A 12,608-nucleotide genomic window follows, 5' to 3' on the forward strand; every position below is an offset into this window, starting at 1 on the left:
CCCCCAACTAATGACGTGCACACTGAGGCCACGTTCAGTTTGGGAAAGAAAAGTATTAACTAGGTGGGCTCCTCTACTCCCAAGGAACAGTCAGGAAGGAAAATAAGCCATTGTTCTCACCTGATCCTTTTGAGGAGACACTGGAGGATGAAAAGGGATCACTTGATTCAAAGGGGTCGAGCTGAGTGAGAAGAGAGAAGAGGTGTAAAAAGCAGCATCTGTTCCATCATCCACACGTTCAGCCAACTCCCCAGACATCTAAGGACCCCATACACAGTGCCAGGCCACAGGGAGGGTGAGATCACTTACACTTGACCCAGATAGTAGAGTATAATGCTAATATATTGACCCTTTTACAGATAACATCTACAAAATCTGAATTTAAAAAAAAAAAGCAGCAACCTAAAGATTGGAAAGTGAATCAAAGCAAGGAGACTTTGGAGAAGAATAAGATCAGGTAGAAGAACACAGTGTGAGGGTGAGTTTCCGCTCTGACAGCTACACCCTGAAGATGTTGCACAGCTGCGGCACAGCACAGGTGGTCAGAATTCAAGTAGGAAACTTGCTGTCTTTCTGGCCTGCACACCAGATGATGGGATGACCATGACCATGGAAGAGGGAAGAGGAACTGGAAAGGACAGGCAGAGAATAGGAGCCCAAATTTCATGATGCACGCTGCCCAAGTCTCAGGCTGATCCCTGCACTGAGTGGCCGAGGACAGATTCAAAGCAGCTGACAGTTGAGGCCATGGGAATTAAAATGAGACCTGAGCCTCTGTCAGCTGAAGGTCAGGGAGAGTGTTCACAGTGAGTTTCACCAAGTCAATTACCTGCTGAAACGAAAGCATCCATGTACTCTGGGAGAATATTAGGGAACTCCAGCTCCACAACAGACAGACAGTGTGCAGGACACATTTCTGAACCATTCAACATACAAAGGTCCAGAAAACGTGATCGATTCCCAAAGGAAAAATCAGTCTGTGGCATTCATCTCAAGATAACCAAGAGGTTGGAATTCTCAGACAAGGGTAACTTTAAAGCCACAATCATAACTGTACTCAATGAGATAAAGGAAACAAATGGGAATTCTAGAACGGAAAAGTACAATACACAGAATAAAACTTTCCTAGGTTAGCTCTATAAGCAATGACAGAGGGAAGAATAAGCGAAGTGGAAGAGAGGTCAGTAGAAATCACCCAGTCTGAAGGAGAACAGAGAATGAAAAGAGAGTAGGAGCCTGTGGGAGAAGAACAAAAGGTCTAAGTGTGGGCGACTATATACCGGAAAGTGAGGAGAGAAAAAATAGGGCAGGGCAGGAAAACATTTTCAAATAAAAACTGGGGCTGGGTATGCAGCTCAGAGGTAGAGTGCTTGCCCAGATCCTCAGCACCACACATGCACACCTCAAATAACTCAGGGCTAAAAACTTAATAAATTTGGTGGAAAACATAATTTATAAATTCAAGAAGCTCAGCAAATCCTAAACAGCATAAATACAAAGAAAATCACATCCAGATACTTCACAAACCATTGAAAACCAAGGATAATGAGAGAATCTATTCTGTGGGGGGAGGGGGCGCACAGATTAAACTCGGGGCGCTTAGCCACTGAGCCACATCCCCAGTCCTATTTTGCATGTTATTTAGAGACAGGGTCTCACTGAGTTGCCTGAGCACCTTGCTTTTGCTGAGGCTGGCTTTGAACTTGCGATCCTCCTGCTTCAGCCTCTGGAGCCTCTGAGATTACAGGTGTGTGCCACTGCGCCCCGACAAAGACAGAATCTTAAACACAGTCATAGAAAAATAACAGATTGCCTACAAAATGACAACTATTCAAAATTAATGACTTTTCATCAAGGATAATGGAGGCTGGAAGACAAGACTACCCCAAAAGCACCAAAAGTAAGAAAAAAGAATACTGCATGGAGTACAAGTATTCTCCAAGAATGCCAACAGGGCTGGGGTGCAGCTCAGTGGGAGAGCAACCTCGGGTGCCCAACGCCTTAGGGTCAATCCCTGGCACCACAAAAAGGAAAAGTGAGGACTGGGCTGTGGCTCAGCGGTAGGGCACTTGCCTGGCATGTGTGAGGCTCCGGGTTCAATTCTTAGCACCACATATAAATAAATAAAATAAAGGTCTATCAACAACTGAAAAAATTTTAAAAATAAAAAAAAAGGAAAAGAGAGAGAGCACACAAGGGGGGGGGGGCGGGACAAGAACACAGGACAGCAGACCTGCACTACCAGTGTGTATGGAAGTTCGTAGACTAAAGAAAAATGATAATGGAGGCAAAGTCCATTTTCACAAAGAAATAAAAAGCATTAGAAATTGTAATTATTTGGGTAAAACCAAAAGGCAATATTTTCTTCTTCATTTCTTTAAAATATAAACAATGGGCTGGGGATGTGACTCAAGTGGTAGCTCGATCCCTGGCATGCGTGTGGCCCGGGTTCGATCCTCAGACCACATACCAACAAAGATGTTGTGTCCGCCGAGAACTAAAAAATAAATATTAAAAAACACTCTCTCTCTCTCTCCCTCTCTCTTTAAAAAAATAAAATAAAATATAAACAATGGATTAAATAAAAATGAAAACTGTGTGTTATAGAGTTTATCATGTATTTAGATGTATGACACTTATGTGACAGCTATATTGGTAGAGGAATAGAAACTTATGTGGCTGCAAATTTTACATTTAACATGACGTATACAACGTCAACACCATGTAGACTATGAAAATTTGAATTCCACTTGTTAGTCCCTAAAGCAACCTTTATAAAAAAATTAAAGGGTTATAATCAAAATGCAAAGATATGGGATAAAAGGAAATTCTAGAAAATATCCAAACAATACAAAAGACAGATGCTGTGGTTTCGACAGCACCTCCAAAGGCCACGCTGGAAGGGGTGAGCCCACAGCAGGCGGGGACTAGTGAGGGAAGCTGGCCACTGGGACGTGCCCTCGAAGGTGCTACTGGAACCCTGGTCCCTTCTTCTCTATTTGCTGCTGTGAAGAGCAGCCACGTGGTCCCACCAGGACCTGCTGTGTTGCCCACAGCCATATAGCCAAGTGACCACACGCTAAGGCCAGGAAAGTAATCTGTTGCTCTTCTAAGTTGATTATTGTAAGATTAATGTTCTCTTTTCTGCCAAACCTATAGCGTGAGTTTCCTAATATGTAACGAAAATGTGTTTGCTATAATCTAAAACCTCAATTTCATAACGTATGGTTAGATGAGGCTATTTTAAGTAACAAAAGCATGTGGTTGAACCATGTGGAGCCATTTTGAGCCTCACGACACGTCCCCCTCTGCCCTCAGTCTCCGGTCCCACGTCTGAAGTGCAGTAGGTCATCTGATCACATCATGCCCCCCTTGCCCTCCCCGGTTGTAGATCAGTCCATTGCTTAGAGTGGGACCCTAAACTCCTCCTACCAGAGCGGGAGGCTGCTCCTTAGGAGGACACCTGGGCAGACCCCGCCCAGAGTGCTGCTGGCCAGGTGTGTGGGAGCTCACCTTGGGCAGAAGTGAAACTTGCCTTGCTGGGTGGTTTCTGAGTATGGGTCTGCCTTCCGGCAGCACTCTGACATTGCTAACATCAGCTCAGGTCCTTAGTCACTGGGACAAAAAGCTGGCTAACTTAACAGGAAAATGAAAACAAAGGAACAAGTATGGGAATAAAAGGCACATATGTAATTAAACAGTAGGCTTAAGGCCAACTATGTGAATGCTAAATGTTAATGAACTAGACACTTCATTTAAAAGACAGCCCTCCAGACTGAATTTTAAAAGAGCTCTAACAATACGTCAATTATTATTTTTTTTCCTAAAGAGAAAGAGAGAGAGAGAGAGAGAGAGAGAATTTTCAATATTTATTTTTTAGTTTTCAGCGGACACAACATCTTTCTTTGTATGTGGTGCTGAGGATCGAACCCGGGCCGCACGCATGCCAGGCGAGCGCGCTACCGCTTGAGCCACATCCCCAGCCCACAACACGTCAATTATAAAAGACAACCTTCAAAGCCCTGAGTAGATTGGAAGTAAATGCCTGAAAGAAAGCTAGATAGTGAGTAACCATGAAGATGATTTGATTCTGATAATGTGGTAAAATAGGTTTAAAGACAAAGAATATCACCAAACCTCCAAAGGCTGTTGCCTCAGGAAACACAACGTCACAGATCTGTATGCACCTGACAGAGCATCAGAGCAAAACTCGACAGAATGAGAGGGAGAACACACACAATCCCACAATCATAAGAGACTATTTTAACACCCCTCTTTCAGTCATTGGTAGAGATAAAAGGCAAACAAAGAAACAAATCATAAAGACAAATACAAATTCTTCTCTAGTGTATGCGGTAGTCACCAATATAGAGCACAATCCACAATTCTCAATAAATTTAAAAGGAATGAGAACACAGAATATGTTCTCTAATTACAGATTTAAAGACAAATCAATATTATAAGATAATTAGGAAAAGAGGGGTTCGTCTAGAAGTGCAACAATATCTTCTAAATACTCTACAGGTAAAAAGAAAACCACAAGCCACCTGACAATACCTCCAACTGAGTGAAGAATACGAATCACCTAAATGTACGGGTGCAGCTACAGCAGTGTCTGAGGGAGACATGTCACTCTCAATGTATATTAGAAAACAAAGCTAAGACATGATGACTGAAAGTTGGATCTTAAGGTTTTAGAAGTGGAAAAGAAAAACAGACCCAAAATAAGGAGTAAGGATATAATAAAGAGAAGAAAGCAATGAAATAGAAAAGAAGAGTAGACAAAATTACAGAAGCCAAAAGCTGGTTTGTGGAAAAGATCAACAAAATTCATCAACAGATCAGGAATGAAAAATCATCACTATAAATCTTAAGGACATTAAGTAATTTTTATGCTAATAATAAAATGAAAGTTTGAGCATCCCTTATCTAAAATTTTTTGGGCCAATTTGATTTGGGCTTTGGATTTTGGAACATCTGCATATATATAATGATATATTCATTTATGATTTACACACCTCACACACACAGCTGAGCGGTGACCTTACATCGCATTGTTAGTGTATCTGCATTTCACTGTGATAATTCACATGAGGTCAGATGTGGAACTTTCCACTTATGGCCCCAGTCAGGATGGGCAAGAGTGCTAGGATTAATTCCCTCCAGAGGGTTGGGGTAAAAAGCGCAAGGCTGGCCCCACCCCAACCGTAGGCTTCCTTGCTCATACACATGCCCCTTGTGCACATGGCTATCTCCCTTTCCACTTCTCTGTAGTGTTGGGATATAAAGAGGCCCTCACCAGAGGACCAAAATGAACCTCTTAAAGTTCCCAGCCTCAGGCATTTTGTTATAAGAATAGAAAACAGAGTGCCTTCCACTTTGGCAGGCAGGTGCCCCAGGCTACCATCAGTGCTGTGTACCAGGAAGACCCCAGGGGTGGTCTGGCCTGGTCTTTTTTTGGGTGTGTGCTAACTGTTTTGAGATGGGGTCTCGCTATGTTGCCAAGGCTGGCTTAAAATTCCCAGGCTCCAGTGATTCTCCTGCCTCTGCTTCTGCAGCAACTGGGACTATGGGTGTGCACCACTGCACCCAGCGGTGACACTTTGTTTTGTCTTTTCGGGGAGACAAAGTGGCAGTGAAAGCAGGTGACTACAGCAGGTAAAGGGGATGGCAGAAAGAAGACTCGGAGCTGTTAAGGACACACTCCCACCCTGCCTTGGCACCCTGGGCAGCTGACTGGGACACCATGGCACACAGGAGGAGCCTCGGCAGTACAGGGCCAAACGGCCACCTCCCTACCCAGGAAGGAGGCCGGGCCCATGACCCCAACCCCTGGAGAAACCTGGCCAGCTTTACAAAGACGCTGTGGCCCACACTCACGAGGAGCTCAGGGAGGACGCTGTCGGGAAGGTGGCATTCACCACACCAAGCAAGCACACAGCCATCCCCCAAGACCTCCCCACGCCACTCACCTTTGAAGTTAAGGAAGGGTTTTTCGAGAATGGGTCTGAGGTAAAGGGGTCATTCTTTGTCTGCTTCTTGAAGAAGTCGTCAGTGGTGGAGCCACGGAATGGGTCACTTTCTTTAAAAGGATCCCCTCCAAATGGATCTAGAAGGTGTTTGAAAAGTGAAAGAAAAATGTCCCATGAGCGATGACGTCAGGAGAGAACCCAGCAGAGCACACGACTGTGTGGACCACTCACATGAGCTCTGCAAGAGGCAAGGACGACCGTGACACAGTGGGCAGTGGTTACCCAGAGAGGACAGAGGCCGAGAAAAAGGGTGTGGGCATCAGGGAGCCCTTCAGGGTGACAGTGATCTCCAGACTCACCCAACTCTACACAGTTGTCAAAATTCATCTCAAACAAGTATCCCGCAGTGTCCCTGAAAGTTGGGTCCAGGACCCTCACAGACACCAAATCCTCAGATACTCAAGACCCTTCTAAAAAATGGTATAGTGTTTGCACTGAACTTATGAACATCTTCCTGAAGACGTTAGATCACGTCTAGGTGACATGCAATACCTAATCCAGTGTGACTGCTGCACAAATACTTGCCATTCTCTGAACACGCTCAGTACGGCTGCAATGTTTTTCTTAGTATTTTTTGATTTGAGACTCACTACAGCCATGGATGCAGAACCCACAGGTGGGAAGGGTGTATGCTTAAAATTGGTGAATTGTGTTTGTGCGTAACTTACAGCATTTGACAAAGCTGATTTTAAAAATAATAATAGGCAACGTGGGCAGATCCTCAGAGACAGAAAGCAGGGGTGGGGAGAGCAATGAGAAGAGGGTCTCCTTCAGGGGATGCAAATACTTTGGGATTAGAGAGGTGACAGCTGCACAACACTGTGAACATACCAAGTGCCACCAAATTGTGCACTTTAAAATGGTGACATGTTATGTTAAGGCACGTCACCTCAGAAGGAAGAAGCCAGCCAGTAGGCGAGGTAAATTCCACACACTGAATGCCCAAAGGCAGGGTGCAGACAGGGACTTGCCAAAGGACTGGGAGCCACTGTCAGGGAGAACAAGCTACCAGGCTCACGCACAGTGCGATGACATCTTTTTCCGTCTTGCTGTCACCATTCTGGTTTGTGTGGATAGTCCCATGGGGCAGGGGTACTACAAGGGACAGGTGGACCCAGAGGACTGTGACATGAGTGATCACTTTGCTCTGCGTACCTGGCCCCCAGGAACTCTGCACCGGGGCCTGCGCCTCAGGTATAGTGACACCAGTAAGGGACATCAGGTCAGAGGGAGCTGGTTCCACAGTCAGCTTCCCTCTGGGACCGGCCTCCCTACGGCTCACTCTAAGAGCTGCCAGGGAAGCTGGGACTTTCTCCTTGTTCCTCAACCTGAACTAAGGCTGCAAACAGTCTGAGGACTCGTGCAGGAAACGTAACCAAGGCCTTTACCTGTTGACGCAGCCTGTTGTTCGGCGAAGGGGTCATTCTGGAATGGGTCGCCTGGAAAGGAGAGAGACATGCTGAGCTCAGTGGGACGCGGACAGCCAGGAAGCAGGCCACTGGACACCGCAGGCCACCGGACACCACGGCCCGCCCACCGGCTCTCATTGACTCCCCCTGCCTGAGTTAAGGAGACCATCATCTCTTCTCTGCTGTGTCCTGCCTGCTGTTTCCCTTTCTGGGCACAGGAAAGCAGGGGAGCAGGCAGGGCCGCTGGCTGAGGCGGTTTTTCTTGGCGAGGACACTAGAGATGAAAGGGAAGGTATGGTGGCTGGTCGCCATGGGCCAGAGCTGGGAACATCCACACTTCTCTTTCTACACCATGTCTCCTTCCATCTCAGGCCCTCCCACCTCCGTCAACAAGAGGAACCCCGGCTATCTCGGTCCCCGCGTGCCCCAGTGAGAAACAGCACCCCTGAGCTTGAGGAACTGCCCAATTCATCTCTTAGACCCCAGAGGCCTCCCGCCCAGGTCTGAAATTCAGAGGGGACTCCCACGGCCTCCTCCCCAGCTTGGCGTTCTTCTCAGAAATGTACAGATAGGCTTCTTGGAAGTGCTCCTTGGCTCTGAGAAATTCAGAGAAGATAGGAAAACTTGTTTCCAGATTTTTTCTGTTATTCTTGACTTGTGGTGATTCTGGGTAAACTCGTGATTAAGAGCTTAGGTTGATGTAGGATCCTGGGATTTGCAGGGGACTGGCTTTCAAAATCACTGCTCTGACTACTGCGGAACCCTGTGAGGGGAGCAAGGAGGACTCGGCCTGCTGGAGATGAGGAAATGAAGCCGTGGAAGGCCAAGGCCAGCGCCGCTGCCCTCAGCCTTGGGAGTCCTGCTGGGAGCTGGAGTCCTTCCCAGGGGAACGGGCGGCTTCGGTTTGTTAGTGCTTCGTGTGAGGCAAGAGTCAGAGACTTTCTACAGGCACGAAGAACACCTTGCCTCCTGCATTTCAGACTGTACAATTCCTAGCTTTTCTGCCATCGACAACTCTAAATGGCATAAAGCAAAGAGGCCATCAATGGGAAAGTGGGTTCCAAGTGAGATACCTTTGAAGGGGTCAGCTCCTTTAAATGGGTCAGACTTGAAGGGGTCCTCCGCCTGGAAAGGATCTGGATGCAATTCTTGCGTGTTGTTGCTAAATAACAAGGTTTTATTTTTGAAAGGGTCATCCTAGAATGTTGTGAAGAGACAGGACAGAGATTTTGTTATTTGATTTAAAGCAGCGAAATACAGAATTCTACCCCTAACTCGCATTTCCACTTGAAGTACTGTGACCCTGAGAATGACTTAGGGAAAAAAAAAAAATCACTGAAATGCGGGATTGAGTTAATAACAACAGTCACCACTGGTTCACTACTTGTGACAAATATACCATAAGGGTCACAGAGAAATTCTGCACTATGTTTGCAATTTTCCTATAAATTTACCATTCTAAAACAAAAATTGATTTGATTGAAAACAACTCAGATGTCTATCAATGGATAAATAAGTAAACAAATGTGATCCATCTGTGTAGGGGAATATTATTGAGCCACAAAAAAGGAAGGAAACTCGGTTACATGCTACAATGTGGATGAACTTTCAGGACATCATGCGGGGGGGGGGGGGGGGAATAAGCAGATCCCCAAGAGACAAACACCAAATGGTCCCACTCATAGGAGGTCCCCTAGTCATCAAATGCACAGAAAAAGAAAGTAGAAAGGTGGATGCCAGAGGCTAAGCAGGTGGGAACGGGCAGCGAGTGTTGCATGGACCCAGTTCCAATTTGGGAAGATGGGACAGAGCTGGAGGTGGGTGAATGTGCTTAGGATCAGAGGTGTGCCCCTTCACGTGGTTAAGATGGTGAGTTTTCATGCTGTCTATGTGCCATGATTTAATTTCATTTGTTTATTGCCAGGGCCGGGGCGCACACCTCTGTCCCAGCTACTAGAGAGGCCGAGGCAGAAGGATCACTTGAGCCCAGGAGTTTGAGGACAGCCCAGGCAACACAGTGAGAACCAGTCTCAAAAAAAAAAAAAAAAAAAAAAAAAATTAAAACACTGAGTTAAAAACATGCGGTATTTTTGGAAATGTCACAAAGGAGATGTTTAAGAGTCATCCAACAGCCAGAGCCCTGGCCCTACTGTGAAGTGTGCAATTTTCCATCATCTTGTTTCAGTGAATGTGCAGCAATATGGGCACTTAAAAATGTATAGTGGCAACTCAGCAAGACCCTGTCTCTCAAAATTTAAAAAAAGGGGGGGGCCGGGGATATGGCTCAGTGGTTAAGCACCCTGGGTTCAATCCCTAGCGCCAAAAAAAAAAGTCTAATTGCTACACCAAGAAGCATGCTGGGTGTTTGCACTCTGGGAGGAAATGGGGGACTTATGCAGTTAGAACTACTAGAGCATATACAGCACTTTGCATTTTTATAAAAAGGTGCTTATTTCTAGAAACAAGCAAGCATATTCAAACCAGAAGAAAAAAAACATTTACTTTTGAAAAGCATATTTTCATAGTGGAAAATGGCTTGAAAGGGGGTGAGTTTGTGACATCCCTGGAACAGTGTGCTTGGTTTAGAAACAAGGGGCATGTTTTGCTTAAAGACACACCCTCAGTGAAAACATGAGTGTTCCCCTGTGGTATTTTTAAAAAGCATACTACCCTTCCTGAATCTGGCAGACGCATCTGCATCTGGGGGACTGGAAACGGACCCATTATTCCAACCAACCAAGTCCAAGTCGTGTCAAAGCCAAGGCTTCTAGGACAACACAGGCAACGGTTTGGGGAAATGACATTAAAGGTCTAAAATAAATTTTCTAACAAAGCTGATTCCGCCTGAGATGGCTGATTTAGGCCCACAAGACGGTCCCAGAGGTACCGGGTAAGAGAAAGCCATGGATCCTAGTTGTGAAGGAAGTCAAGTGGGCGAGCAGGTCTCTTCCTCAGTCTTGGCTGTGGAAGAACAGACAGTTTTCTTACCTGGGATGGGTTACCTGGAGTCTCCAACCACAGAGCTTCAAGGTGGGGAGACTGAGCCGGGTGCTCAGGCAAGTCAAGCACAGAGGCCCACTGCACTGCACCTGGAGAGGTGTGTGGGCTGTGTGGAGGCCAGGGTGCTGATGACCCTGATAAGCACATGCCCTGCTAGCAACCCACAGGGTTCTGGGGCACAGAGGAAAGACGGAGCAGTCCTGATCTGAGGAAGCCAGCATGACAGCCAGAAACTAAAGCCTCCCACACGGCACCTCAGATGAGCAATGTGTTGATTCCAAAGGAAGAGAGAGGGATGAGGACCTGGATAAAGTCGTGAGCTTAAGAACGACAGTTTGGCTTCACAGTGAAAGCTTCCACTTGGCTGCTAAGTGACTTTTATTAACAAGCTGGTGTACTTAGTGTTTTTGATTGACATGAAGACTATGAAATATCAGGGTACAACGATGCAGAAGAGACTAAGATTCTGGGAACTCTGGCTGCAAGTCCTGCTTTGACAGCCAGAGAGAGTTCAAGAGGAACTGGCTCCTTCCCATCAGAGGAGGAGCCCAGGAAGACACTATCAGTGCTGGAGCACATGCTGAGCACCCATGGGGCCCTGGATTCCATCCCCTGTACCATCAAAAAAGAAAAAAAGACTAGCAGGATTCAGGTTGCTAAGGTAAAGAAAGGTGGTTTTCAGTCCATTTCATAGACTCTGAATTAAAAACTAGATTTCCGGTCCTATAGGTCCTGTCAGCGCCACACCACTGCCACCCACCAGGACAGTGGAACAGGTGCAACCTGAAGGTTGCACAGCACACACGTAGCCCTGTGCTGCTACCAACAGGGAAACTCGCCAAGTGTTACCAGGCAGTTTTGTTGTTATGTGACTGTCAGAGCATATGTACACAAACTAAGCTATGACGTCACCAGTGGATGTGACCTAAGGTTGGGTTACATGGTCCTTCATGGACTGAAATGTCACACAGTGCGTGACTCTTCCAGGATGAATGACTTGTCCCTGTGCTTCGCAGAGGTTGGGGTCTCGAGCAAGTTCAGCAAGCAGTCAAATTCTGCCCCTCATAGGAAAAAGGGGGGCGACTCAGAGGGAGCTGATGCACACTGCAGCAAGCTGTCTGAGGACAAAGCCTTGCTGTGGCTCTGGGGACAGCTGCCACACCAACACGCTGACTTCAAGTCACTGAAGGTTTAACTTCCAGCTCTCAAGTTCCTGTTTAATAACTGTGGAAGAATCCCTAGAAGCTAGATCTGGGCTGCCTGTGACAGATGACCCAATCTGTCACAACAGACTCTCAGTAACATGGAGGTGTGGGGCCACTGATTCCTCTCTCTCCCTAGACGGGCGGGCTGGGTGCAGAGCAGAGGCACACATTCCCACGACCAAATGAAACAAGGAACAGATACAGCGTTGGGCTGGGGTGGCTCAGTAGCCTAGCGCGCATGAGGCCCTGGGTTCCATCCCCAGCACCACGGAATAGATAAGTAAGTAAACCTGACTTTAAGAATCCTGCATTTCTTGGACAAGTCACATCCTGTGAGCTGAACACTAGTGATCTGAGGAGAGCGGGCCACACTAAATTACAGATATGCCATTCTGGTCACACTATTCTCAGGAACTAGCCCCCCACTGCACCCCCAAAGAGAACTAGGAGAATGGACTCTGCTCTGGAGCAGTCTCGAAATGCAGCAGTGAACAAAGACCCCTCTCTTCAAACAGTTTATTAAGAAATGGAAACAAACCCAAAACTGCTTTAAAAATTGTATTTGTACAAGATAAATACTTTCTCTTTCAGACACCAGTTGCAGGTTTCTACGTAACATATCTGACGTCTACATTCCACGAGTGAGTGGTTATTGTATAAATTTGGCCTCGCTTAAAAGATAAACAAAAATGACAAGGTAAAACAAAAACCTTGGAGGGTGGGAGGGGAGTGACTAGCTACCTGCAAATTGTCACCTCAATGTCACCTTCTACTCAAGGAAACCAATCTTATAAAACTCACAAAACAGATGTTTAAGAGGGAGCACTTCCCTGGACTATGACCACAGGACAAGCCAGCTATGCGAGTGGAACAGTCCAGATGAGAAAACCAAGAGCTGGCCGTAAGGCAGAAACACACGCACCAAGGACAGCCAGGAGCAAAGCATGAGACTCTGGCTCACG

The 12,608-nt window shown here is 46.4% G+C and overlaps 1 protein-coding gene across 12 annotated transcripts in view; it reads right to left on the minus strand.

The window, feature by feature from the left end:
- Positions 1 to 12,608, minus strand: part of EPS15L1 (epidermal growth factor receptor pathway substrate 15 like 1) — a 99,837-nt gene that overhangs the window by 29,533 nt on the left and 57,696 nt on the right. For all 12 annotated transcript variants that reach the window (XM_081287071.1, XM_081287076.1, XM_081287074.1 and 9 more), the window contains 4 exons: positions 8,515 to 8,638; positions 7,421 to 7,471; positions 5,973 to 6,109; positions 121 to 181 (listed from right to left, as the gene is read on the minus strand). In XM_081287071.1, the coding sequence (XP_081143197.1) occupies positions 121 to 181; positions 5,973 to 6,109; positions 7,421 to 7,471; positions 8,515 to 8,638 (373 nt within the window). The remainder of the gene's footprint in view (positions 1 to 120; positions 182 to 5,972; positions 6,110 to 7,420; positions 7,472 to 8,514; positions 8,639 to 12,608) is intronic.

This window comes from Spermophilus citellus (genome assembly GCF_964194105.1).
Source record: "Spermophilus citellus genome assembly, chromosome: 3".
NCBI classification, from domain to species: domain Eukaryota; kingdom Metazoa; phylum Chordata; class Mammalia; order Rodentia; family Sciuridae; genus Spermophilus; species Spermophilus citellus.